The sequence below is a fragment of the Leopardus geoffroyi genome, chromosome C1, assembly GCF_018350155.1.
Source record: "Leopardus geoffroyi isolate Oge1 chromosome C1, O.geoffroyi_Oge1_pat1.0, whole genome shotgun sequence".
Taxonomy (NCBI): Eukaryota; Metazoa; Chordata; class Mammalia; order Carnivora; family Felidae; genus Leopardus; species Leopardus geoffroyi.
Window position 1 is genome coordinate 16997346 of NC_059328.1, and position 25032 is coordinate 17022377.

Below are 25032 nucleotides of genomic sequence, written 5' to 3' on the forward strand. Positions count from 1 at the left end.
GCAGTTACACAGGTACAGACAGAGGTTAAAAAAAAAATCATCAATTTGCAAGAATGAGTGGTCAGGGAAGGGCTCACAGAGGTGACAGGTGAGTGAACATCGGAGGGAAGGGAGCCGTGAGTGGTTCGCTGGAGAAGGAACCGTGCAGGCAGGACAGCAGGAGCAAAGGCCAAGGATACCTGGCAGGTTCAAGGAGAGCGAGAAGGCCGGAATGGCCGAGGCAGAGAGAACAAGAGGCCAGTGGGAAGAACCGGGGTCCTCTGTAGGCCATGAGAAAGACTTTAGTTTTTCTTTGAATGAAATGAAAGCCCTAGGAGTGTCTGAGAACACAAGTGCCGTGATGTGACTTTTAAAAGGATCCCTCTGAGTGTCCTGTAGACTGATGTCTGTGAGTATATTAGTCAGGGTTCTCCAGAGAAACAGAACCGCTAGGATATATATCAAGAGATTTATTTCAAGGAATTGGCTTACATGATGTGGCGGGCAAACCCAAAGTCTATAGGGAGGCTGAAAGGCTGGAAAGTCTCCAGCGGGAGCTGCCGCCGCATTCAGAGGCCAATTCCTTCTTGCTTGGGAACTGCAGTTTTACTTTTATGGCCTTTCACTGATTGGATGAGGCCCACCCAGGTTATCGATGGTACTCTCCTTTACTTAAAGTTCGCTGATTGTGGATGTTAACCACGTCCACAAAATACCCACACAGGAACACCTAGATGAGTGTTTGAATAACTGAGTATCTTAGCCTCGTCACACTGACACAGAAAACTAACCATGACAGGGGGTAAGGATGGAAATGGGGAGACAGGAAATCACTATAATAACCCTGGAGGGAGAGGATGGTGGCCTGGAAATGGCCAGAAGAGCAGAGGTGGGGAGGAGGGATTGGATTACAGACTCAGTATCTGAGTCTGCATGACCTACGGATGGGATGAATGTGAAAGTGGGGATCCAGGAGTCCAGCCTGGGAAACAGCAAAAGCAGAGCTTCCACAGATTGAGATGGACAGACTACAGGAGGAACTGGTCTGGGGTGAGGCTGACAGTCCCATTTTGGACATAAGGCAGAGATGCATCCTGCATACCCAGTAGGCAGGTGGACACAGAAGTCTGGAGTCAGAGGAGTAGCCAGGGGTAGAGATACAAATTAGGGAGCCCAGGGTTCGGCCAGGGAAGTATGGTAAAGCCAGAAAGGGACAGAGAAGAGACAATGGCAATGACCCAGGGGCCAAAGCTGTGCAGACAATGAGATAACACCACACACCTGTTGAGAGCGTTAAGTCTGTTAAGGCAAGCTACAGACTGGAACATATTTGAAACCAGGGACTAGTATCTAGAATATGTAAAGAACTCTCAAAACTCAACAATTTCTTAGAAATCCAATCAGGAAATGGGCAAAAGACATAAAGAGACGTTTCACCGAAGAGGATATACAGATGGCAAAAAAGCACATGAAAAGGTATTCAACGTCATTCATGATTAAGAAATTACAATTACAAAAATAATAATAGTGACCAATGCTGGCACAAATGCAGGGAAACTATATACATATATAACTGTATATATGTGTGTGTGTGTGTGTGTGTGTGTGTGTGTGTGTGTATACATACATATACATACTGATACATTGCTGATTGGATTATAAAATGGTACAGCCACTCTGGAAAACAGTTCATCAGTTTCTTTAAAAAGAAACAAAAACAAACAAACAAACAAAAACCCTACCATATGGCTCATCAGTTGCACTCCTGGGCATTTGTCCCAGAGAAATAAAAAACTTATGTTCACACAGATACCTGTAAACAAACGTTCCTAGCAGCTTTATTCGTAATAGCCTAACATTGGAAACAAGCCAGACATCCTTCATCAAATGAATGGTTAAATAAACTGTGGGGCATCCACACCATGCAACTATTACTCTACAACAAAAAGAAAAAAGCTGTTGATACTTGCGACCACTTGAAAATCTCCAGAGAATTATGCTGAGTGAAAAAAAAAGTCCCCCCAAATTACATATTGTATGACTCCATACATATAATATTCTTGAAATGACAAAATTACAGAAATGGAAACCAGATTGGTGGTTGCTAGGAGTTCAGGAGGGGGTTGTGTTGGTAAGCAACTGGGCATGGCTAGAAAAGGGCAAGAGGGATTCTTGTGATGACGAAAATGTTCTCTGTCTTGACTCCATCAATGTCAATGACTCTATCAACTTGCTTATGATATCGTACTACAGTTTTGCAAGATGTTTCCATCGGAGGAAAGTGGATTAATGGTACACTGGTTATTTCTTTTGACTGTATGTGAATCTACAATTACCTCAAAATATAAAGTTTAATTTTTAAACGGACATGCAAAACGCTAGCTTAAATTTTGTATTAGATCCAACAGGCATAAAAGCCATCAACATTTTAAAACTTCTGCTCTTCACCAAAAGACATCATTAAGAAACTGGAAAGGCAAACCAAAGACTTGCAAAGATTTGCAATACCAGCTCTGACAAAGCACTTGTATCCAGAGCATAGAAAGAATTTCTACAATATGAGCAATACAATGCAATTAAAACCACAGTGGGACAGGACTTCACAACCGCTAGCATGCCTAAAGTTGGAAAGACTGACAATGCTAAGTTTTCACAAAGACGTGGAGTAACAGAAGGGTCACATATTGCCGGTGGAAATGTAAAATGGTACAAGTGCTTTGGAAAACTTCACGGCTTGCCTAGATATTTACCAAAAGAAATGAAAACATGTATTCACAAAAAGACTTATACAGGAATGCTTTTTCATAGCAGCCCCAATCTGGAAACAACCCAAACGTCCATCAACAGGTGAAGGGATGAGCAAATGTGGTGTACTCATACAGTGGAATGCTACTTCGCAATAGAAAGGAACAAACTTTTGATACACACACAGACATGGGTGAACCTCAAAAACGTCATGCTGGGGGCGGGGGGACGACCCAAAAGGCTACACTGTATGATTCTATTTATATGAAACTCCAGAACAGGCAAAATCATCCACGATGATAAAAGTAGATCGGTGGCTGGGTGCAGGGAAGGGGACTGACCGCAAAAGAATAGCAAAGACGTTTGAGGGATAATGGAAATTTTCCATATCTTGATTATAGTGGGCATAAATGTCAAAATCATGGAACGGTACCCTGATAACGTGTGCATTTCATTTTATATAAATTAAAACTCAGTTGATTTTTAGTACGAAGACAAAATACAAGCCCAAAGGGGCTCTATCAACTTGCTATGAAAGTTTCTAAATGTTTACTCTAAATTTCCGTACTGAACTCTTCCACCCCGTGGACAAAAAACAGCTGTGGTCCGCGGTCCACACTCTGAGCAGCAAACACCCTACCCCACTTTGCCAACTACTCGCTCCTCTAACACATCTCCCCAGCTCCGCCTTTCCAACTCTAGATCGGAAAGCCCGGAGGCCAGCAAGGGGGAGGCTCCCGACAGAGCCCGCGGTCACTGGGTCTTGAATACGGGCTTGCGCTGCAGCCGCAGCACCCTGTAGGTGTTCAGGCCCGGCACGTCGAAGCCAGGGGACAGTCCGTGGCGGTCCAAGGGGTAGAAGTTGACTAGCTGCCCGTGCTGCGCCTCAAGGGAGAGCCAGGCGTCGCCAAGCGGCAGCTCGCAGGGGAACTCGCGGGCCACGTGCAGCTGGAAGACGCGGCCGCGCAGGTGACGCAGCGCCAGCGTGCGGAACGCAGGGGGCACCAGCGCCTCGACGCGGGGCCCGAACTGGCGCAGGCGCAGCTCGCCCTCCGGCCCGGGGCGCACCTCGTAGAAAGTCTGGTTGGCGAAGGTGAAGTAGCCGGCGAAGGGGCGCGCGCTGGGCGGCGGGGCGGGGCTGGGCTCGGCCTCGCGTAGGGCCCTCTCCATGGCGGGCAGGAGCACGTCGTAGGCCTGCGCCACCAGGTCGCGCCCGGGTGGCCGCGGCCCCGCCAGCAGCAGCACGAGGCTCAGGCGCAGCGGCGGCACCAGGGAGAAGGTGGCGGCGTAGCCGTCCAGGTCGCCGTCCTTGCGCACCACGCGGTAGCCCCCCTGCGCGTGGAACTCCCACGGGGTGCCCGTCTCGTTGGCGAAGTAGGCGCCCGAGCAGGCCAGCAGCGGCGCCAGCAGGGCCTTGGCCGCGTCGGGCCGCAGGAGCGGGGGCCCGCCGCCCAGGAGCACCATGGCCAGCTTGGCCAGGTCCGCCGGGGTGGAGTACATCTGGCCGGACGGCCGGTACCAGCCCAGGTCGTAGAGCGGCGCCGGCCGGCCGCTGCCGTAGAAGCCAGCCGCCAGGCGGGCGCGCACTAGGGGCGTGAGGTCGAAGCCCGTGTCCTCCATGCCCAGCGGTTCCAGCACGTTCTCCAGGATCCAGCGCTGGTAGTCGCCCTGAGCAGTGTGCGCTGCGAGGACATGGGCCAGAAGCGAGAAGGCCAGAGTGCTGTAATGGCACCTGGAAGAGGAGGGGTGGAAACTGGGATGCGGCCGTGGGTGAGCATCTCCAGGCCCTGAAGAGCCGGGCCCCACCTGCTCAGACCGAGATGCCACCAGAGGTTCGTTGGACTGGGCGCGGTTGAGAAGGAACCTGCTTCACTGCATCCCAGGTGGTCAGACCCAGCAGAGACCCCAGAGATGATTGACTACAAGGCACTATCCTACATCTGGGAAGACTAAGGACCAGAGAGGGGCAGAACTGCCCAGAGTCACACGGCAACTTGGGGAAGAGTTGGACACAGCAACACATCTGGGAAAGTGGTAAAACAAATCTTTTTGGTCTTTTTTACTTTAGTATAACTGATTTTATCAAGTGGAAAACTAGAGTCCTGGAGCACCTCGCTGGCTCAGTCAGTTAAGCGTGAGACTCTTGATTTCAGCTCCGGTCATGATCTCACAGTTCATGGGCTCAAGCAGCACAGATCCTGCTCGGGGTTCTTTCTCTTCCTCTCTCTCTGCCTTCCCCCTGGATGTGTGCTCTCGTGCTCTCTCTCAAAATAAATAAATGAAACTTAAAAAAAGAGTAAGTTCACTGTTCACTCACAAGAATGCACACTACATGAGGAAAGGCTGCTTGTAATTGGCTCCCTGCTGTATCTCAGTAGGTAGGTGTTGTATCTCGGTTGAGTAGGTGCTCGATAAAAGTTGAGTTGGTGAATCGACAGAATACGAGGTTCACACAGAACTGAACCTGGGCCCAGCTTCCCCCTGCCTTGCGGTGCCAGCCTGTCTGGGCCTGTCTTCCCAGCTGTGGACTAGGGGATGCATTCAGGGGTCCCTGCATCTCCCTTGGTTCCAGATGTCTAGGGTGAGGCGACTCAGGCTCTCTCCTAGGAGGGATGTGTCACCTCTGGAGGTTCCTAATGTGGGTGGGGCCTCAGACACACTCCTCACCTGGTTCCCGGGTCTGCCACCAGCACATCATCCTTGAGCAGGCTCAGGGCCTCCTGGGTGCTGCCCCTCCACAGCAGGGAAGTAGAGCGGAGCCTTCTGGGCAGCCCTGGGGAAGAGCAGTGATCAGAACTGCTGGGCCAGCTGAAGGTGGGATAGTGGCCCCCGGATGCACTCCCTCCCCCACCTTCCGTGAATTGAGAGATAATGACCGCAGAATCACTTCAAAAAAAAAAAAAAAGTCTAGCATGGACTCTAACCCTCCCTGTGTTTGGTTGGGCAAGTCACTTAGCCTCTCTGAGCTCCAGTCTTCCTATCTTCCTATCTTCCCCAGTCTTCCCTTCCCTATTTTCCCAGGGAACACAAGGGAAATCATTTAATTTCCTATATCATAGGGCTCAGGTGAGATAAATGCTCAGCTTGGGGCCTGGCCATAGTAACTGCTCAAAAAAATAATTGTTATCACCAACCCACAGAAGTTTGATTCCATAAAATTCTTGAGGTCAGTACCCAAACAGGTTTTGCCAAACTGGCTTCTCTGACCACTTGGAATTTTTTGTTTATTGGATGTGACACGTATGGGAAGGATTACAGGACTGGGATTCTTTCCATCCCTCTACCCGGCAATAGTTTTCAAGCACCACGTTTTGTTCCAAGGTCTGTTCTGGGTCCTGGGCATTCAGTAGTGAACAAAATAAAGTCCTTGACCACATGGAGTTTCCATTCTAGTGGAGGGGACAGATGATAAATAAATACTCGTGCTATGGGGTAAGAAAGGAGGGATTGTTATTTGATACAAGGTGATCAGAGGAAGGCCTCACAGAGACGGTGACCCTTGAGCAGGTGAGAGCTGGAGGAGGAGAGGGGGAGAGCCAAGCAGCAGTGAGGGAAGAATGTCATGCAGAGGGAAGGTGTGGAACAGCCAAGTGTGGAGGCCCTGAGGCGGGAGTGACTTAGCTTGTTTGAGGACCAGTGTGGAATAGCCAGTGTGGCTGAAGAGGGAGAAGGGGAAGACTTTGGAGGTGAGAAGTACTGGGGTTGTAGGCACCAGGTGTCATGGGGTGCTATATGGTACTGGAAGGACTTGGCCTTTTCTCTGAGTCGGATGTGACCATGGCTGAGGTCGTGAGCAGAGGAGTGATGAAATCTGACGTATATTTCATCAGGGTTGCTCTAGTTGCTGTTTGAAAACAGACTTGGCGTGGGGGGAGGGGGGGGGCGGGCAGAAGCAAGGAAGCCTATAAGGAGACTTGAAAAATCCGCATTTTTTTCATGGTGGCTGGGACTCGGGAGCCAGCTGTGGAAGTGGTGAGGACGGGTTGGGTTCTGGATCTACTTTGAGTGTGGAGCCAACGGAATTTGCTACTTGAGGGGATGTGGAAGGTATGGGGGTTGGAGGTATCAGGGGTGACTCAAAGGCTTTTGGCCTGAGCAACTGGGAGATGGAGTCCCAGGCCCCGGGTGTAAGTTCTGACTCTGGAACTTCTTGCTGTGTGGCCACAAACCACGTACCTTACCTCTCTGAGCCTCTACTTGATCCTCTTTAAATGGACTGCAACACCTGCTGTGGTTTCCCTAGGAAGTGTTAGAAGGCTTAACTCAGAGAATGGATGAAAAGCTCCAGGAACGGGAGACAGCTGTAGATTACAGTGAGAGCCGATCATAAAAGACATTGAGAGCCTAGAACAGAGTTATTCAGGCAGCTGTTGCCTCAGCTGGCCCCTTGGGACTGTAGAAGACATGTAGGATATTTTTAAACTAACCAAGCACCCTGGGCTTGGTTCCCTGGGTATGGATGAAGAAGAGTCCACAATACACCCCTAGAGGGAGCCCTGGAGTCAGAGTTATAACCCAGGTGGATTGAACAGGATGCAGGAAGAGCCTAAGTAAGCCTGAAGGCTCTTTACCTGCATGGCCCCTTCCAAGGCCTATATCTAACTTGGAATTTTTAATAATGCATTCTTAAAGAGGACCCCCATAATTACATCCTCATCAGGCCCCACTGCACCTAGGTCTAACCCTGGCTAAAATAACCAAAGCTACATTGACAAGTACCTGCTGTGTGCCAGGAGCTCTGCTAAGTGTTTTACACTCATTATCTCATTTAATCCCCAATAATAAGGCAAACCACAGTCATTTTACAGGGGAGAAAATAAGGCTCAGAGAAGTTCAATGACTTGCCCAAGATCACCCAGCTGGGAGAAGGCAGAGCTGGAAGTTCAGTGCTCATGCCCTTAACCATCAGGCCACCCTCCCCCAAGAAGAGTGACCCTGTCCTGCCTGAGCTGCTTCAGGAGGTTCCATCTTCTCGCTGAACCTCGGGTACACCACCTGGGCTCAGGAGTGATAACCAGCCATGTCCGTTGACTAAGACCTCAGGCCTTTTGAAATAATGAAATGGCATCGTTTCAAATGAACGATGAGCCTGGGTGGCTCAGTGGGTTAAGCGTCTGACTCTTGGTTTTGGCTCAAGGTTCATGAGTTTGAGCCCCATGTCTGGCTCTACACTGACAGCGTGGAGTCTGCTTGGGATCCTCTGTCTCCTCTCTGCCCCTCTCCCTGCTTGTGCGCGCTCTCTCTCTCTCTGTCTCTCTCAAAATAAATAAGTAAACTTAAAAAAATGGCAGGCACATGTATGTCCATTTAGTTTATATAAACGTATTATAGAGTAATATGTACATTACACATTCTTATACGTATTCATTCATACACATATGTGCACTTTGTGTGTATATTATTTTATTTATTCAAATGGTAGCATATAATATATGCTGTTTGAGCTTTTTCCCCCACTTAACACTGTATCTTATTCCATCTCAGTACATAGACAACATTATTCCCCTTTTTTCTAATGCTACATCTGATTTGATTATATAGCTGTGTTACAGTTTGTTTAGCCACTCCCCTGCTTATAGATATGTAGGTGTTTCAGTCTTTTGCCGTTACAAACAGCGCTGCAGTGAATGCATGCCGACCTCACACCACACATGTGTGAATACATCTGTAAGAGAATCTCCTAGAAGGGTAATTGCTGAGCCAAAGGATCTATGCATTTTTAATTGTGGTTGATATTATCATTGTCCCCCATCCAGGTTGCACCAATGTAAATTCCCACCACTGATGCATCAGAGGGTCTAGTTCACCATAACCTCACCAACCCAGTGTACCCACCATTTTGGCCTTTGCCAAGGGAAAAATGTCTCTCCGTGGTTTTAATTTGCGTTTTTGTTGTTATGAATGAGGTTGAACATCTTTTAATATGTTTTCATAGTCTTAAGGGCCATTTGTATTTCCTTTCCTGTGAATTGTCTATTCTGTTCCTATTCTTCACCCATTTTTCTGTCGCGTTGTTAGTCTTTGTATTGATTTGTACGTAATCTTTGTATATTGAGGGAAATTAGGTCTTCATTGTAGATCTGTGTACAAATATTGACCTGTTCTTGACCTAATAAGCAGATCTTGACTTTCAACTTGCCAACTGATCTTGATTTGTCCCCTTGATCTAAACTCCCAGATTTCACCTCCGCTTTTACCTCACCAGATCTTTCTACCCCTGGTCCACCATCCAGGGCAGGTGAGAGGGAGGTGTGGCCAGCCTGGCTGCATGAGAACCTGCTGCTCAGTTCCCGCCCCTGAAATGGTTTGGGTTGAGCTGCAAAACTTCAGGGCTGCTCACCTGAGAGCTGGCTGGCCATCCTTCGGAGGGTGACGGACGAAGGCCTTGGGGCTGGGCCCACCTTCTCCAACTCATCCATCAAGCTCTGTTGTTCAGGGGCTGATGCCATGCCCAACGGGTTGTTAATGGTGAAGGTGCTGGCATACCGCTCCAGAGGGTCATCTAGAGAGGCTACAGTGCCCTCCTCCCACAGCCGATACAGCATGAGGACTGGAAAGATCTTAGAGATGCTGGAGATTCTGGGAAGTGTTAAGCACACAAGGGTGCAGAGGATATACAGTTGGCCTTACAACCTCCGTCCTGCACCCCAGGTCCCAACTTTCTAATGCTCTAGGAAAGCACTGAGTCCACCCTCTTCAGTGTCTCAGACGGAAATTCAGCAGTCTCTGTAGAACTGCCTTTGGGATGTTCGAGAACATAGCACAGTGGCAGGTGGACACTCTTGAGTGCCTACCCCGTGCCAGGCCTTAACCCAAGCCCTTCCCATTCTGGGACAGACGTAGGTTGGGATCATGTACCTCTGCCTCTTACTAGCCAAGTGGTCTTGGGCAAGTACTAGATCTCTCTCAGGTTCTGTTTCATTGTCCATTTCACAGGTTGTAGAAAAGATTGAGCGAGATCGGGCATGTGAAGTGCTTGGCAACATACCTGGAAGGTAGGTAGCAAGTGTTGAGTAAGTGATAGCAAATGCAGTTGTGGGCCCAGGCCTGGCACATGGCAGGTGCAGTGTGAATGGAACCTCTGTAATCCTCACAGTGTCTCTGGGAGTGAACGTGTCCCCTTTGCATTGTCAGCTTGGAGGATCCTGCAGGCAGCACCTAGGAGGGGAGACTCTGGGTGTGCCGCAGGGGGTCCCAAGTTTCTTCAGTCTGGACTGCTGCTGCCAACTAACAGCAACCCGGGGCAAGGGCCCAAGAACTGGTTACAGTTCCTTCGTGGCATATAGTAGGGTGTGGGAGGTGGGACACAGGGAGCGTTTTCTAGTTAGGGAGGTTCTGGGCTAAGGGCTCTCCAGAAGAGATTCCTTCCTGACTTGTTACCCCTGTGGTGTGATGTTGGGCACTCTCTGGTCCTCTCTGGCCCTCAGTCTCCTCATCTATAAAATTGTCAGGACTTAATAAAGGGTCCTGGCAGCTTGGACCCCCAGTCATGATTCTCTTGAGTCCCCCTACCTCCTAGGTCTCCCTTGTCCTCCCATCCCATGCCCCCCTCCACAGGACCCCAGAGGTCACCCAGCTGACCGGTACATAGTGTATTCATTGGGGGGCCCAGAGGCCGGGTCTGATCCATTCTTCCTCCCAAAGTTCCCGGTCCAGAGCACGGTGTCATTGTGGATGACGACTGCAGACATGGCAGCCAGGCCCGGGGCAGACAGTGCCTGACGCAGGATCCTGTCCACCTTGGAGGAGAAGAGCAGGAGTGCAGGCACAGACAAACACCCCTCTGGTCCTGCTTGCCCTACCCATTCCCACACCACACCCTGCACACAGCGCCCCCTGCCGGGACCCCCTCCATTCTCGGCACCCCCCCCCCACTCGTGGCTGGAGCCTCAGACCTCAGGTTCTCAGACCCCCTGGGATTGGACCCCCACCCAGTTACAACCAGAGCAGCTCCTCTAAATTTGTTTTTATGTAGGGCTTCCTCGAAGGATTTCTGTTCAAAGAAAATTTCTTTGGGAAAATGTAAAAGGAGAGAGGGGTTAAACTACTGATGTCATTGAACCCTTGTCTGCTGCCCTAGAAAACCTCAGGAAGGCCTGGTCTGACCCCCTAATGTTGGAGGATTCACTATAGAGGCCCATAGACCCTCTTTGAACATTTATTGAAAGGACATTGTTTTCAATAATGAAATACAGTGACAATGTTAACATCCAAAGTTATTGGACATTTAGAATGTGCCAGGCACAATATAAAGTGATTTTCATGCATTGTCTCATTTTTTTTACATTTTTTAGTGGGTTTTTTTTTTTTTTTTTTGAGAGAGAGAGACAGAGAGACAGAGTGTGAGTGGGGGAGGGGCAGAGAGAGAGAGGGAAACACAGAATCCGAAGCAGGCTCCAGGCTCTGAGCTGTCAGCACAGAGCCCTACACGGGGCTCGAACTCACAAGCTGTGAGATCATGACCTGAGCTGAAGTCAGACGCTTAGCTGACTGAGCCACCCAGGCACCCCATGCATTGTCTCATTTAATCCACAACAAGCCAGTGCTAAATTTCTCCCTATGTTACAGATGAGAAGATTGAGTCTATGAGATATGAAGCGACTTGCCCAAGTGGCTAATGGTTAGTGGAGTCAGGATTAGGACCCCAGGCTAACTCCAGCCGTAGGTCCTAATTAACTGCGAGACCTCCTTGCCAAGTGATTTAGCAGGTCCAGAATTGAGTTCTGTGCATGCGTGGTTTCCACCCCGGCACTGACTTTGCCTCTGTGTGCCTCAGTTTCCTCCTCTCTAGATAGGGATTCATGAGGCATTTGTATAAAGAAGCTACCGCATACTAGGTGCCCACTAGAAGCCGGCTACGATTCCTGTTGCTATTTCTTGTTTTAATTGCTATGATCCTGGAGCCTCATAGCACCGTTCTGCTCCCTCTCCTTCACTAAAGCTTTTCAGGTACTTGCAGACAGTGATGGTGTCTCTGCCCAGGCCTTCTCTTACATGGACACGTCACCTGCCTTCCCTTCAACCGTTCCTTGGATGACAGTTTCACATCCCTCCGCTGTGCTGCTGCTTGTACACTTCCAGTCGTGTTTCATTTGTCTGTGTGTCTCCTAAGCGGAGTGAGCTGGCCAACAACCCCCTCTAGCGTCAGGCCATCATGCAGTGGTAAGAATTGTGTTATAAGGTGTGTGTGCTTAATTACATTGCAATGGCCTCTGTGATATGGGCTGTGTCCTCCTCCCCCCCCCCCCCCCGTCCCACCTTTCTCCCTCCCCCACTTGCAGCCCCAGCAGCCTGAATTCCCTGGTGGTTCTCTGTGTGTGCCTTGCACTCATTCTGCTGCTTCTGGACCTGTGCACATGCTGGTCCCTCTATCCGGAGCACATGCTTCCCTCCCTCAGTCTCCCTTACTGTATAAATGCATATCACCTGGTACTTCCTACTTGTTCACATCTCCGTTTAGACATCATTCCCAGGGCATCTGAGTGGCTCAGTCCACTAAGCGTCCGACTTCGGCTCAGGTCATGATCTTACTGCTCATGAGTTCAAGTCCCGTGTTAGGCTCTGTGCTGACAGCCTGCAGCTCAGAGCCTGGAGCCTGCTTCCGTTTCTCTCCATCTCTCTTCCCCTCCCCTGCTTACTCTCTGTCTCTGTCTCTCTTTCTCTCTCTCAAATATAAAATTAAAAAAAAAAAAAAAAAAAAGTAGACACCATTCCCTCCAGAAGCCTTGCCTGACCCCAAAGCCAATTTCTTTGTGCCCCCGCAGTTCCCTAAATGTCCCCTATCCTCACTCTTCCAGACTAGTAGCTTCTTGAGAGCAGGACAGTATCTTCTTCCTGCCATGTCCCTGGTGCTTAGCCCAAAGTAGGTACTCAAGGATTATATGTTGAATGCATGAGTAAATGCCCCTGCCAGTGCACAGAACGTGCCCTCCCCTTCATCCCCCAGGCCTAGCACACACGCCCAGTTCCCTCTTGGGTCATCACTGACCTTTTCCAGGGCCTCCTTCAACACAGGGAGGGGGTGGGCCAGCGGCACAGGCTCAGGGTGTCGAGGACACATCCTCACAGGGGCAGAGGCCACCTCTGGTCCCAAGAAACCTATAGGGAGCATCACATGGTGAGTGGGGGACAGAGCTCAGGGTAGGAGTCTAGAGATCATCCTAGAAGAGGTAGGAAGGTGGCAGCAAAGGCCAGAACCATGCCTTGGGGCTGGCCCTCCCAGCTGGCAACAGCCTCACCAGGAGATAGATAGCAGGGCACAGCGCCCACCATGGGGGCGTATGCCTGAGAGGAGAAGGGACAGTCCCACACCCACCACCTGATGATTGGCCTTCAAAATACCAATTAGGCCAAGGCTCCTGGTTGGCAGCCCTTTTCTCTTGTATGACCAGCTTTCTCCCTCCATGTAGTCAGAGGAGTTAGAAAAGTTCTAGCTCCTTGGGGCAGGCTCAACCATGTCTGTCTGTCTGTCTGCCTCTGTTTCTCTAGTTCAGATTATATATTTGAGTGGAGAGGTGGACTTGGGCCCCGCTTAGGCTTCAGGCCTAAATCATAAGGCCAGTGCCTCTGTCACCAGAGCCGTGTGTCTGGAATATCAGGTCTAAGTCCCATTCTGCTTTGGTCCAGGTGTATGGCTTCCTTGGAACCTCTGGGGAGAAGGTGTGGGCCCTGGCAGGACAGGATTCAGGCTGAGAGATCATCGCACGGGCCCCAGAACTCCCCTCATCCTCAGAAAGCAGTGTAGGGTAGTGAGGGTGAAAGCGCCCAGAGGAGCTGCACGCTCCTCAAATCCTACTCAGAACTGAGAGGAGCTTCTCTGTGGGAGGCTCACTATGGCAGCAAATCCTTCCAGCTCCTCCCACCTCTTGAATCCGGCTGGCCTTGTGACTTTGTCAGGACAAATCGATTGTGCACCTTAAGGAAGATCTCTCAACAAATCCATGACATAGGTTTAATCATTGGAGTAGGGAGGTCTTGGCCAAAACCTAAGCTTTGCTCAGCCTGGGACTCAGGTAGGGCTGGTGCCTACAGCGCTGCATTAATATGCACATGCACAGGGGCGCGTAGGTGGCTCAGCCGTTCTAGCATCTGACTTCGGCTTGGGTCATGATCTCACAGTTAGTGGGTTCGAGCCCTGCTCTCAGTGAGGAGCTCGCTTCAGATCCTCTGTCCCCCTCTCTCTGCCCCTCTCCCGTTCTCAAAAGTTCTCTCTCAAAAATAAATAAAACCTTAAAAAAATAATGCACGTGCCCAAAAAGTCATCTGGAAATATTTGAATGCATATTTGATTCAGTAGATACGGGATGGAGGCAGGGCGTTCTCATTTCTAACAACCTCTCAGGTAGTACCCATGCAAGGGAGAGGACTTAGATCACCGTGGACGGTGATGGACCCGGTGATGGACCCAAGCAGGTCCACAAACTGTTTGTTTCCCATTCGTGACAAATTAAGTACAAAATTTGAGCGCACACATTTAGAAACTTCTATAGCAGTTTAATGTGGTAATTTTGTGTGGAATCTTAAAACTTGAGCTTCTGTTTTATAGTTTTTTTTTTTTCATTTAATTTCGTTTGTACGTATTTATAGTAATAATTGATCTGCTTTGGATTGGTACTTTGACCGTTGGAGAAGCATGGTCCTTTAGGACAGGCTGACCTGCCTACTTGAGGACTGTTTGCTTGAGGGACTGAGAAGCCCCTGATAAAAGAATATACCCTAGAAAGAACAGGTTGGGGTGGGAGAGGAAAAAGCCAGCAAGAAAATAAAAGGAGCCATTTCTGCACAATGTCTCTGTGGGAATTTGGGAGCCCAGGCCACCTCATCAAGCCTTGGGCATCTGTAACACAAGAGGAATGGAGAGAGACATTCTCCCCAGCGTTAGCAGAGAACTGGGATTCTGGATGATCCAGGTTGGAGGGTGCAGGGGTTGCTATAGCAACAAAGGGCCTGGTGGACATTGCCAGCAGCAGTGGTTCACTAGCCAAGCTTTGACCGGCCCAGGATGGAGAGGCTCCAACAAATGGCAGCTTCTGTCCACGGACACCTCGTTGTTCCTCCCAGGGTCTTCGATATACCTGGCGGGGGTGGGGGGGGGGAGATCTTTAAAGGGGTGGGGGTAGGGCCTGGAGATCCTACCATGGGGGCTGAAGATCAGGCAAGAGAAACTCTGTTTTACCTATTGGGAGACCCTGAGCTTTACAGCCAGACTGGGTGGTTTAAGGAAACCCCAGTGGCATTAGGATCCTCATTTTATACCCAAGGGCAACATGACACAGAAAGGTCCCTTGACTGGTCCAAAGATACACAGCTAGTGAGGGTTGGAGTCAGAATGAAGGCCAGAGCTTCTGAGTCCAAATCTTGTGGTCTTGCCCCTACACCCTCAAATCAGGTGCATCAGCTCCAGGCTCCCAGGCCCCACAGGGATAGGAAGGAAGTCAAGGATGCTTGTGCACTCACTGGTGTCCAGCTTGGGGAGGTGATATTGCCACAGGAAGCAGCCAGTCATAACCACAGAGAGCAGGAAGAAGAAGCTGCAGGAAGCTGGGAAGAGCCACTTCTTTTTCAGTTTCGGCACGCTGGGCTGCCAGCCCACCTGGGAGGGGAAGGACAAGAGCACGGCCCCCAAGGGGGTCAGCCAGAGGGAGGCAGAAGAGGGACCCCTACCATGCCTTAGGTTCACCCAGACATCACAAGAGCCCACAGCTTGGGGCAGATATCACACCTGTAAAACCAAGGTCCTTCCCAGTGTGAGCCCTTCAACAGCTGTGCCACGTGTATCTCTGCACCTCTGGGCTTTTGCATGGCCTGCTTCCTCTGCTGGGCATGCCATGTCTCTCCTGTGTACTTAGTGAAATAGCTAATGCCGGCTGAAATGCCGCCTCCTCCAGGAAGCCTTCCCCAACTCTCCTCGCCCAGACCCCCTCCAAGGCACTTTGGACAAGCCTCCATTGTGGTGGGAGTCCAGCTCTCTAATACAACGGCTGTTCAACTAGTATTAGCTGGTGCTCCTGATGGAGTGTGAATTCTCCAAGGGCACTCACCACTCAAGCTTGTTAGATCTTAACATTTTACCCCGTTTTCCTCATATCTCTACATTTTAAAAAGTACCGCGTCAGCTCCTTGTTTAGTTTATGGTCTGTTCATCCCATCCCATTAGAAAACAGGAGTTCGTTCACTCTCCCCCCTCTTTCTCTGCCCCTGCCCTGCCTGTGCTTGTGCTCTCTCTCCCTCTCAAAATAAATAAATACACATTAAAATGAAAGGAAGGAAGGAAGGAGGGAGGGAGGGGGAGGGAGGGAGGGAGGGAAGAAAGAAAGAGAAAGAAAGAAAGAAAGAAAGAAAGAAAGAAAGAAAGAAAGAAAGAAGAGAAAGAAAGAAAAAGAAAAGAAAAGAAAAGAAAAAAGAAAAGAAAAGAAAAGAAAAGAAAAGAAAAGAAAAGAAAAGAAAAAAGAAAAGAAAAGAAAGGAAAAACAGGGATTCGTGATTTGTTTTACTCACCGTGGTATTCCCAGTGCCTAGAACAGTCCCTGAAACATAGCAGACCCTGATAAATAGTTGATGATGAATGAATGAATGAATGAATGAATGAACGAACATTCTGGGTGGAGGCGAAGCCCTTTTTGTACCACCTGCAGATTCCAGCCTCCTCCCCTTCTTCCCAGAAGTAGCACCCATTATGATCTTGGTGTTCATCATTACCATGCCTGTTTTCATTCATTTACTGTGTGTTCGTGCCTTCGTAAACAGCACATAGTATCACTTTGCACATTTTTAAACTTATGTAAACTGTAACCTACTGTATTATCCTCCTGAAACTTGCTCCCCCCCCCATATGGTACATGTATTCTGCATTATTCGGTTTGACTTCTGTAGAGTATCCTGCTGTGTGAATATACTTCAGAGTATACTAGTTAGAACATGGAGTCTGGGGCCAGGCTGCCTTAAAAACACGACTGTTTTATGCATTTGAGTTGAGAGCATGTGCCTGGGAGTGAAATTTCTGGGTGGTAAGGGGTGGCCTTTTTCAGGTTCATAGATACTATCCCGTTACTCTCCAAAGTTGTTCAGTTAACACTCCAGCCACCTGTGACTCTAATTGCTACTTTTTTTTAAGTTTATTTATTTTGAGAGAGAGAGAACACAAGCAGGGAGGGACAGAGAGGGCGGGAAAGAGAGAATCCCAAGCAGGCTCTGCATTGTCAGCACGGAGCCCAACGCGGGGCTTGATCCCATGAACTGAGAGATCATGACCTGAGCTGAAACCAAGAGTCAGACAGGCGCCCCTCATTGCTATTTTTAACTTGCATTTTCTTGATTACTAATAAGCTTGAATGCATTTTCCTGCGTTTACTGTATATATTTGGGTTTGCTTTTCTGTGAACGGACTGTTCTTATCCATGGCCTATTTGTTCCTATTCAACTTCCCTTGTTTATTAGAGTTCAGCATAAGTTCCAGATACTCTCGCTTGTGTTTTGTCTGTTCCCATTAAGTTTATGATAACTTGTTGGAGGCAAAATCATGTAGTGGTGAATCTGTGGCCAGATTGCCTAATTCTGAATCTCAGTTCAACCATTTCCTGGCTGTGTGACCTCAAGAAAGTCACTCAACCTCTCTGTGCCTCAGTTTCTGCACCTGTAAAATGGAAGTGATAATAGTGCTTGCCTCATAAATTAGTAAGGCTTTACTAGGTTAATATTTTTAAAGTACGTTGTTTTGACACGTCGTAAGCTCTATTAGCTATTGTTGAATATAGAGGGATTTGGGTTTGCGTTTTGGTTGCTGCCGATCAAATTCATCCATATTGTCTTTTTTGTTTGCTGTGAGTATGCGTGTGCATGTGTGTGTGTGTGTGTGTGTGTGCGTGCATGCACGCACAGGAAATACGTTATACAGAGGTAAATGTAGATTTCTCTACAGTCACACACAAAACTATTTTGGTTATGGTGTAAAGAAGGAAAATCTCATTTTATTTTTTCCATACAGATCATCAGTCATCTCAGCACGGATTATTAAATACTCCAGTCCTGGGGCGCCTGGGTGGCTCGGTTGGTTAATCGTCCAACTCTTGATTTTGGCTCAGGTCATGACCTCACGGCTCGTGGGTTCGAGCCCTGTGCGGAGTGTGCCTGCGACTCTCTCTGCCCCACCCCTACTCACGCTCTCTCTCTCTCAAATAAGTAAAAATTTAATTAATTAATTCCAGCCCTGTGCCACTGACTTGTATGCCGCTGGCTCTGAAACATACTAAGCCCCTGTCCGTACCAACACCTGCTCTGTAGGCTGTGTTCCGCTAGGGTCTCACTGAGTTTCGATTCCTTCTCTCTCTGTTCAATCCTACGGAGCACAGGCACTGTCCTGCAGTAAACAGTCTGGCCAGAGAGGCTTGCTATAACCCCAGCAGATCCCATGCGGCCATTTCCTGCCTCTCCTCCGCCTCCCTCCTCCCCCTTGCATCTTTAGGCTCCCACACCCCACATCCCACTCTCCATTGCTTTGTACCTGCCATTCCCTCTGTGAGGGAGGTTCCCTCTGCGAGGGTCTGTGAGACCCTTTCTATCCTTTTCCACCTGACAAACTTGTGTTCTTCCCTGAAAATACATGGGCATTTGCAGAGCCTTCTGATTCTCTCCCAGACAGAACTGAGGGCCTCTCCTCTCTGCTTCATGCACACCCCTTCTTGCATTGTAACAGTAACCTACACTGGTTACTGCTAGCTTCTTTGTCTGGCTCCCTACTCCGAGGCAGGTGTCTCCAGCACCAGGATCATTCCTTCTTGGCCTTTATGCCTGTAACACTTGTTACTCTGCCTGGCCCTGGCAGATGTTTCAGAAATATGTTTTGAACTTTACATTGCCCTGCAAGTTGAAAGCCTTGGGTTCAAATCTCAGCCCCACTTCCTGAGTCAGTTATAACTGTGGCTGGGTCTCTTCCCCTCTCTGGACCTCTGTGTCTTCAGCTGTTAGCAGGATGGACTGACTATTTGTTGAGTTTACCTTTTACACCTGGAAATCTCACTTGATTTCCAGCTCTAGAATTCGGGGTTCCCACTAAAGCCACTCTTTATTCATAATTTCCAGAGGTTGGAAATAACCCAAATGTCCCCCAACTGGTGAGTGGACAAACTGTGATATATCTGTACAATTGGATACTGATCAGCAGGCGTAAAGGAATGGAATCTCAAACGCATTATGCTAAATGAAACAAGCCAGGCTCAAAAAGCCACAGTCTGTGCAACTGCATTTTTGTAACATTCTGGAAGAGGCAAAACTGTAGGGACAGAAGACCATTCAGTGGCTGCCTGGGGGTAGGAATGGGGGAGATGACAAAGGAACAGAAGGGACAGTGGTAGGCAATGGAACCATTCTGTGTCTTGATCGTGGTCGGTCTGGACTGTGTGCATTTGTCAAAACTCAGAATTGTACACCAGAAAGAGTGACTTTTAATGCATGCAAACTATACCTCCATTTTTAAAAAATGAAGCCATTAAGGAGCCCAAGTGCATTAGGATGTCTCCACTGGTGTCATCAGTAATATCAGACACAAGACTGTGCTTCAGCCTCGAGGAGCGGAGGGGGGGGCTTTCTGGTATTGTTTATATGGGAGGGAAGTTGGAAGGTGCTCCCTTTCGAGCACAAGCAAAAGGCCACTGGGGCAGGGCCGGTGGCACTAAGGGAGGGCAGCCTAACCTCCCTCAACAGGCACCTATAGCATGACCAGAATATGGGCATCTCATTTTCAAGCGAAGAATGAAACTCAGAGACCTTAAAATGACTTAACGAAGTCGTGGACAGCACATGACAGAGCTGGGATTCTGGCTCTGTGCTCTGCACCACTGCACCCCCCCCTCACATGTGACTCACATGTGAACCGCACCCCCAGTCTCTAGTTCTCCTCTGAAGCCCAGCCTCATCCCATGCCTGTCTCCAATCTCAGGATTTATTCCAACAGACCCAAAGGTGGGGTCAGTATTTAACCTCTAAGCCGCTCACCAGCTGCTCACATTTTGACTCTACAGTAGGAGGCACCAGGCATCTCTCCCCTCTCCCTTCCCAGCTGGAAAATGAGGCAGGGGGGTGGGGGTTCAGGAAGAGCCTGGCTCCCCCAAGCCCCACCCGTAACCACAGTTCCCCCACCTCCTTCCCCAGGTGGCCTACGGCCCCAAGACATTCTCCTCCTTTCTCCTCACTGCCCACTCTGGTACAACCCTCCTCGTCCACTTCTTAATCCAGAATGCAATTTCCAAGGGCCATCTGTGTGTTGGGCACAGTGCTATGTCCTGAGGGCACAGAGCCTTTGGCCAACATCTGTCCCCCATGGAGCCGGCAGGACAGCAGACTGGCCACACACCAGGGCTCTGGAACCAGGTGAAGCAAGACTTGATTCTGGTTCTGCCCTTACTGGCTTTGGACGAACGACTTCACCTCTTTGAGTCTCCATTTTCTTGTCTGCGTAACGGGAAGGACCATCGTTCCTACACCTCATAGAATTTAGGTGAGGGTCAATGAGATAATGCATGCAAAGCCCCTAGAACACTGTTCACTAGCTGGTCACTAGTGTAGTAATTTCTCTGGGAGAGAGATGTGAACAGAGCATGTGCATACAACTCTTGGGTCTCTGAGGTACCCGTGAACTCAGCCTCCGGGTGGGAGGTGGGGGAAAGCTTCACTGAACAGGTAATAGGGATGAATTGGGGGGCACTCCAGTCAGAGGCCTGGGGATGTGAAGAAGGAGAGTTTGTTTTGAGAATTCAGTGGGTTATTACAGGTAAAACACTCAAACCTGTTCCTGGCCTACAGTGCAAATTCTAGAAATGTTAGCGATGATGATGATGAAGGTGATGAAGGTGATTTGGGTGATTTAGGCCAATATTTGAAGCAAGTTTCCATGGGCTATGCCTCACCTGGGTCATCATTCTCTCCAAGGTGTGGAAGGTTCCAGCTCCTTGAGGATTCAGCCCTACAGTCCGGGAGACCCTGTGAGTGGGAAATCAAGTCAGAGGAGTGAAGGCAAAGAGAGGTCCTGAAGGCTGGAAAAGAGAGGAGGGGACAGAAAGGCTGGAAGACAAGGATAGGGGCTGAGGGTGGGAGGGGGCAAAGCAAACCCTCCCCTTCGTGAAGCTCTGCTTCGAAAGCAGAGGGAACTGAACTCAGAAAACCTGTGAGCTTGACCAGTTGTCCAGGTCTGTCCGGGTCTATCATGATTTTAGCACTGAAAGTCCCAGATCTCTCAGTTCCAGGAAAATCAGGACACTCAGTGTCCCCACCACTGCCTCCCCGTCCAGCCTCAGAAACAACCCACTCAGACCCCCAGACTCTTAGCCCTAACTCACCCTCTTCTGGAAGGCTCAGGTAGGACAGGGCAATTCAGGCCCAGCCACGGCTGGCCAGTGCCCTCCAGGAGTCCCCGTGTTCCAGGGGACGGGGATGGCTGGCTGGGCTCTGAGGTGCAGGCTTCACCCAGGCTCCCCAGGGGCTGGCAGATGTGGTGCCGATTACCCCGGCACTAATCCCTCCACGTGCCCTCGGCCATTGGGATTAGTTCCTGGGGTCCCTCAGCAACAGGGAGGGGGGCACATCTGTCAGAGAGCCTGGACAGCACCACGTGATCCAAGATGCTCCAGGCCGGAAGAGGAACGCTCTCTCCAAAAGGAGTGTCTGGCAAGCCCAGTGTGCAAGAGAGATGACCCACAGGCCTCCCAGACCTGTCCATCCCCCACACCAGCTCTTCAGCTGCCTCTGAGGAACCTCAGGCTCCAAGGAACACAGTTTGAAGACTTCCAGGGGTCAACCTATTTGTTAAATATGCAGATAACCAGTTCTGTCACTGCCTGCGTAGCCTTGGGTAAGGCATGCCCTCTTTGTTTCTTCGTCTACAAAATGGGGATAATAATATCTTGGTTACCATGAGGATTAAATTGCAGGGTGATGGTAAAGCAGGTCGCCCAGGACCTTGCACTGAGTAAGGGCTCTGTAAAGGCCCGTTTCTTGTTATAACTTAGCTTTGTGCCACAACCTCTGCATCAGAGATCAGATCTTTCTCAGTGAACATTCTAGAAAGTTACTGTCCATTGATTTTATTTTTTTAAGTTTATTTATTTTTAAGAAAGAGAGAGTGGGGGGTGGGGGAGAGAGAGAGTGAATGAGAGAATCCTAAGTAGGCCCCAAGCTGTTAGCGCTGAGCCGGACTCGGGGTTCAATCCCATGAACTGTGAGATCATGACCTGAGCCAAAATCAAGAATCAGATGCTTAACTGAGACACCCAGGCGCCCCTGTCCATTGATTTTAGTTGGCCCAAAAAGAGAAAATATATTTACCTTCCCTGACACTCGATATGGCTGCACATTGGGATTACCGGGAGAGCTTTGAAAAACCACTGGTGTTTGGGTCCCACTCTACAGATGCCCAGGGGCGTGGCTTGGTGATTCTACCCTCTGGTCAAGGTTAAGAACCACCGCCCCAAACCAGTGTGTCTCCAACCCACTTTAAATGTGTATAGGAACAGCCTGGGGGCGGGGGGGGGGGCGCGGCAAATCAAGCTGCAAGTTCTGAGTCAGAGCAGGACCCAGGATCCTGCTTCTCTAACCAGCTCCGGGGTGATGCTGATGCCAGTCCACGGACCACATTTTGAGCAGCAAGCTCGTGCTACAATTCGTGGATTGCACCAACTTCCATATCACTGTCTCAGTAGGGCCCCACAGTTGCCTCCCAGCCACCCCGTCATTGACAGGGCTTGATTCTCTCCACTGTGCTGATGCTCAGGGTCTGATATGTAAACGGATGGAGGCAGGCCTTCTGGATCTTAGTCTGTATCCCCCGTGGCCTAGAAATCTGGGCTGGCCTAGAAAATAGGCTAAATTAGGACGAGAAGAGGGCTGGGTGTGATTTTGCCCCAACTCCACATCATATGGCTGGTGAAACAGGCTCTGAGAGGGGAGGTGACTTCCCAGGGTCACACAGTAAGTTTAGTGACAGCGGTGGGGCCGGAACCCTCGTCTTCTTTTCTATTATTGTACCTGGCTGCTCGGTCCATCTTTGCTGAGGCTCAAGCAGGGTGGGAAGCCTGCCTCTGGGTCACAGATTGAGTGCTGACTGTGCCAGATATAGGTGCTTAGTGCTTCCCGTGTTTTCTCCTTTGGTTTTCACAACAGTCCCACGAGGCATATTCTGTTCTACCCAGGAAGTGGCAGGAACAGGATTTGGACCCAGGAGGCCTGCTTCCCAAACACGATGTACCTCCCCTGTTGTCTCCTTTTCAGACCATGAGGTCCTCTAGGGCAAGGACCATGTCTCACTTCGGTTTGTGTCTCCAAACCAGAGCTGAATATATGAATCAGTCCACCCCGGGGTTCTAGACTTCTGTTGATAAAGATCCTCACCCCCAGGACACCAGCTACTCTCTGAGCTCCTCCCTGGCCCCGTGCCCCAAAGCAGCCACTTCTCACCAACCCAGATCAGCCTCTCCCCCTCCCAAGCGAGTGGTAATCCGTAGCATGTCATACAGGAGAGTGGCCACATGGTGGCAGCAGACGCCCATGTGTAAAATCTTTAGGCCCCGCCTCAGCCTCCTCCGGAGGCTCATCTGTTCATTGAGTGCTTCCCTTACTCCAGGCATTTGTCCCAGAGCTTTCCTTGGCTGAACGAACAAAGATAATCCCCACGACAGCCCTGTGAGGGAGGAGTTATTCATCCTCTTTATACATGAGAGATCATATTAGTCCTTTGCTTAAATAACCTTCCATGGCTGCCCACTGCTCTTTGGAAAAATAAAAATCGGACGCTTGAGTCAGACTGCCAGGGTTCAAATGCCAGCTCCACCGTTTACTACTTATTTGACTTTGGTTGGGTTTGTTGGCTTCTCTTGGACTTCAGTGTGCTGACCTGTAAAGAGAGTAGTAAAATAGAGCCTACCCCCTTGTGGTGGGAATGAGGATTACATGAGCTAGGACACCTAAAACGCACAGTCCTGAGCTGGCACAAGTAAGTCCTCAACAAATGTGAGCCAGTGTGATGACCATCGGTCCCTCCCAGTGCTCCCCGCTCATGACCCCACTGGTCTCTTCTCTCTCTCTCTCTCCATCTCCTGTTTGCCTACTTTCCCCGTCTCCCCTGGCTCCCCTCCCCTGCTCTCTTCCTCCCCATCTTTCTCCCTCCAGTTCCAGAACTCATTCTAGTTGTCCTAACATTTCTTGGAGGTGTTTTCTGAAGTCTCTTCCCTGTGGACCATGTTCGGGTTTTTAGAACTCAGAGCAGGACTTGTTACACAGAGGGGCAGGAGGCTCCAGAGTTCAAGTACACTGTGGACTTTGGGGATTCCTGCTGGGTTCCTCTTTTTGCCCCCTGTCCCAAAACTTTTCTTCTGAGGTCAACTTCTCCATTTCACATGCTCCCCACATTATTTTGAGGTCACTCTCTTGTCCCCAGATCCACTCCAGAACATCCCCAGAGAAGGAAAACAACTGTCACTACCCTCACCGTCAGGATTAGGAAGAATGAAGAAAGCACCTGAAAACATATCAAGGATAAATTAAACTTGAAAAAGGAAAATATCTCTCCCAAAGGATCTGTGAAGATACTTAGCATCTTTCCCAGTCAGGCCTGGATTGATTAATTGGTTCATGTGTTTGCACATGTATCCATTGAGTCATCCAACAGACACATATGGAGGGTCTACCGTTCACCAGGTCTTACACTCAGGTCTAGGGGAGGACACAAGGGCAACAAGTAGTCACCATCAACAGGTTTTTTGTAGGATTTATTTAAGTAAGCTCTACACCCAATGTGGGGCTCGAATTCACACCTCCAAGATCAAGAGTCGCATGCTATTCCGACTGAGCCAGCAGGGGTCCCAATACATATTTTCTTGAGCCCCTACTAAGTGCTGGGCACTGTTCGGGGTGCTTGAAGCTATCTCAGTGAACAAGACAGATAAAGATTCCCTGACCTTGTAGAGCTTACATTCCAGCAGAGGCAACAGAATAGATACGTGAAGTGGCATGTTAGAAAGTGTTACGTGCTACGGAAAATAAATAGAGCAGAAGGGATGGATGCATTATAGTATTAAACTGGGAGGTGAGGATGCCCTCACTGAGAAAGAAATGTCTAGCAAATCACCTAAAGGAAGTAAGGGAGTTGGGAATATGGCCAGCAGAGGAAGAGAGTCCCTGATAGGGGGAACATGCAAAGGGCTCTCGGACGGTGAGAGTGTGCCTGGTGCGCTGAAGGAAAAGCAGGGAGACTGGAGGCTGGAGCACACTAAGTGAGGGGCAGGGCGGGAGGCCGGGTCAGAAAGGTAATGGGGGACCAGGTCG

The 25032-nt window shown here is 49.6% G+C and overlaps 1 protein-coding gene across 2 annotated transcripts; it reads right to left on the reverse strand.

Annotated features, from left to right (window-relative positions):
- Positions 1–1789: 1789 nt before the first annotated feature.
- Positions 1790–21225, reverse strand: LACTBL1 (lactamase beta like 1). Of its 2 annotated transcripts, XM_045476074.1 has the most exons (8): positions 21054–21225; positions 20625–20697; positions 15181–15316; positions 12713–12822; positions 10306–10463; positions 9065–9303; positions 5392–5497; positions 1790–4456 (listed from the first exon to the last, which is right to left on the reverse strand). In XM_045476074.1, the coding sequence occupies exons 2-8, from the start codon at positions 20634–20636 to the stop codon at positions 3478–3480; spliced, it is 1740 nt and encodes a 579-aa protein (XP_045332030.1). In that variant the 5' UTR covers positions 20637–20697; positions 21054–21225; the 3' UTR covers positions 1790–3477. The 2 variants fall into 2 exon arrangements, with proteins under 2 accessions (XP_045332030.1, XP_045332031.1); XM_045476075.1 differs by lacking the exons at positions 10306–10463; positions 12713–12822; positions 15181–15316; positions 20625–20697; positions 21054–21225 and adding an exon at positions 9713–10285.
- Positions 21226–25032: the final 3807 nt, after the last annotated feature.